This window comes from Manduca sexta, unplaced genomic scaffold (assembly GCF_014839805.1).
Source record: "Manduca sexta isolate Smith_Timp_Sample1 unplaced genomic scaffold, JHU_Msex_v1.0 HiC_scaffold_650, whole genome shotgun sequence".
In the NCBI taxonomy this organism is placed as follows: Eukaryota; Metazoa; Arthropoda; class Insecta; order Lepidoptera; family Sphingidae; genus Manduca; species Manduca sexta.
In genome coordinates this window covers 5,273-8,156 of record NW_023595463.1, presented here as the reverse complement: position 1 = coordinate 8,156, position 2,884 = coordinate 5,273, and the positions used below count along the sequence as shown (strand labels likewise).

At 35.7% G+C, this 2,884-nt stretch overlaps 1 protein-coding gene across 1 annotated transcript; it reads left to right on the top strand.

The window, feature by feature from the left end:
- Positions 1-244: 244 nt before the first annotated feature.
- On the top strand, positions 245-785 carry LOC119193540 (the record flags this gene model as incomplete). The annotated part of the gene is made up of 1 exon (XM_037447189.1): positions 245-785. A coding segment is annotated over exon 1 (541 nt), but the record flags the coding sequence as incomplete, so codon positions are not given.
- Between the last annotated feature and the right edge of the window lie 2,099 nt (positions 786-2,884).

The window sequence follows — 2,884 nt, the reverse complement described above, 5'->3', positions numbered from 1 at the left end:
GTCAAGATGGGATTAGCGGACTCTGATAAGTTAATTTAAAGTATAAGTTCAGTAATGGTTTTGTTTTTCTTGTAATCGATTCGATACAACGTATTTTTCTTTTTTATTTAAAGAAATTTGTTCCTTATTTTATATACAGTTACGGTCTATTGATGATAGCAGAAATGATTATACCTATCATAGATTTTAATCATCATCATCAGATATTAAGGTGGCTATTCATTTTACAGTTTCTTCAACACAAATGGTGAATATCGAACCGAATCAAAGCTACACGAAGCCAAAGCAAGCAGGTCCTGCTATCCACATATCGGCACTCCCGACGAGGCAGAATCAAGGAGACCTACCTTCCTTCTCCATCCCTCTGCAATACAACCTTGGAACTTTCAAGAAAGTAGAAGATGTCCAAATAGAAGAATCAGAGCAGAACCAGTGGGATGGAAGAATTATGTCCAATTTTCATCTTATGAATTTGAAACCACTTGTCGAAAATAGAGAAGATATAAATATGACAGAATTGAAGTATGAAGTAAAGAATGAAAATAGGGTTAATTATGAAATCGCAAATCAAATAGAGACTGAAGATATTCTTGGTAAAGAAACTGTGAACGAGGGACAGACAATATCACCAGACTTTGAAATACGATATCAATACCAAAATGAAACCGATAAAAGGTATAGAGAAGGCTTTGAAAGTTCCATCATGGAGGATGGAAGAAATGATTTTGTATGTGATAATGATTTTTTATGTAAAAGTAATTATGATAAGGCAGATGAAAAGAGAAGTGAGTTTGAAGCTTGCCACCTTTTGGATGGAGATAACAGTGTCGGAATGACTAGTTATGACAATAATCTATAGTTTTAAACATTACGGTTTAATTTAAAGAATATGGTCGCAGAGTTGCAAGCGGTCTTAAGGTGCCTTCATCATTGTAATTTCTGAAAATTGTTGAAAAGAGTGTAAATGAATACATTATTATTTTTCATTGTAAGGTTATGAGTGTGGGTCAGGCATTTCTTTTTTGGGTATCGAACCCTGCAGTCAACAAAGGGGAAAATATGTGAATGGAATACTGGAATCTCCCGACTTATCGACTGCTAGACCCTGGAGGAAAGTTGAGCGCAGATAACTTGAAACGAAATGTAGGGGAAGGGGAAGGAAATCTCTTAGGACGGGAGGAGGGGAGAAGCCCAAGAAATGTTCGCAAGGCCTTATAAGCCACAATGTGTAGTTACAATAATGAAGTATACACACTGGACTGTGTGCCTAGGGCCGCGGCAAATGTTCCCCCATTCATGCGCGTGCTTTCGATGTGAAGACCGAGCGCACAAGAATTGCCTCGGAGGAGGGGGGGTCAGGTAGTTAGCACTATTATCTAGACGTTACATAATTATCTAGTCATTTTTTATTTTGGTATTTTATGAAATATATCATTTATTATACAGTCATACCCCCTTATTCATAGACGTTATTTATCTAAGGACGGAGCATTGCTGTGATAACGAGTCAGTTTCTCAGTGCTAACGGCATGGCAGCCTTCGCAGTGCGTAGACATGGGCCGTTGTGATTGGCTAATATTGAGATACAACTTGAACTAGTTGGCCGTCAGATAAATAAAGCTGAACAAACAGCAAGCCGTTAGATAAACAAATCTGAGAAACAGACTTGTTATCACAGCAATGCTCCGTTCTTAGATAAATAACGTCTATGAATAAGGGGGATAATCTTTATACAATAAAATCCATAATTTTTATTCGGTTTTTTGTCGTAACAATTAGCAAAACCTAATATATTATAAAGTTGGTATTGTAATTTATTTATTTTATATATCACAATTATTTATTTCAGGGCCATACCGCTCTGAAGATAATAGTTTATCCGTCCAAGTAAATTATCATACTTTACCGTGCCATGTAGTAGAATTTTTTAAGACATCCTGTAGAATACATTTTTTTACACCATGTTATGTTTATTATTATGAAATTAATGTTAAAAATAAACATTTTTTATTATAAAGTGTGTTATTTATTCATCATAATAAACAACTTTATTATAAAATTATTTCGAAAATGTATTTTTCATAACTTCACGCTAGTAAATTCACAAGGGTTAACAGGAAGATTGATAATATCGCTAATTCTTTCCATTACCCATATACTTTAAATAGAAATGCGTAAAGAACAAGAGAATTACAGTCTCAAGTCTGAACCGGGCCTAATTCCCCTCACAGAACAAAATAAGAGGTTGTTAAAACATAACCATAGCGCATAATAAACTGTGTTCCTTTGTGAAGTCGAGCCGTGACGAGCGGGCACTCGACGGCGTTGCGTTTGCAAGCCGTCTCGGAACACGTTTCTCTGTATGTTAGACGAAATTTCTTGAAAATATACTTTGTAGGCTTAGATCTGTGAATATACTTAATACAAAAAGTTCTAGGGTTGGTCTACGGTATATAAGCAGGAAAGTAGGTACACCAGTTGCGCCTTTGCTTACCCTTTCGGGGATAAAAGTTGTGAGTGTCCACGGTATATATAGTGATAATTTTAGGACAAAATTATGTTAATAAACTATATGTATTTATAGTGGGAGCATTCAGATTGGGGCATTTGATGCATTTGCTGACAAGTTGTGTACTAAAAATAAGGTCTACCTAATAGATGTCTAACCTAAAATGTGCAATAAGAATGTGCGTGTGCACTCATGCAGTTAACGCACATTGTTAGCGACTAGGGACAGTAGTGGCGTGCGTCTTCATGGATAAAATTATTTGGACCTAAGTATCAAATGTTTTTCGGCGTCGTATTGTGAGATAATACAATACTTTGTATTGTCACTCGTAATTTCGTCCTTCTAAAGTACGTTTAAATCCAAGAGAATTGTATT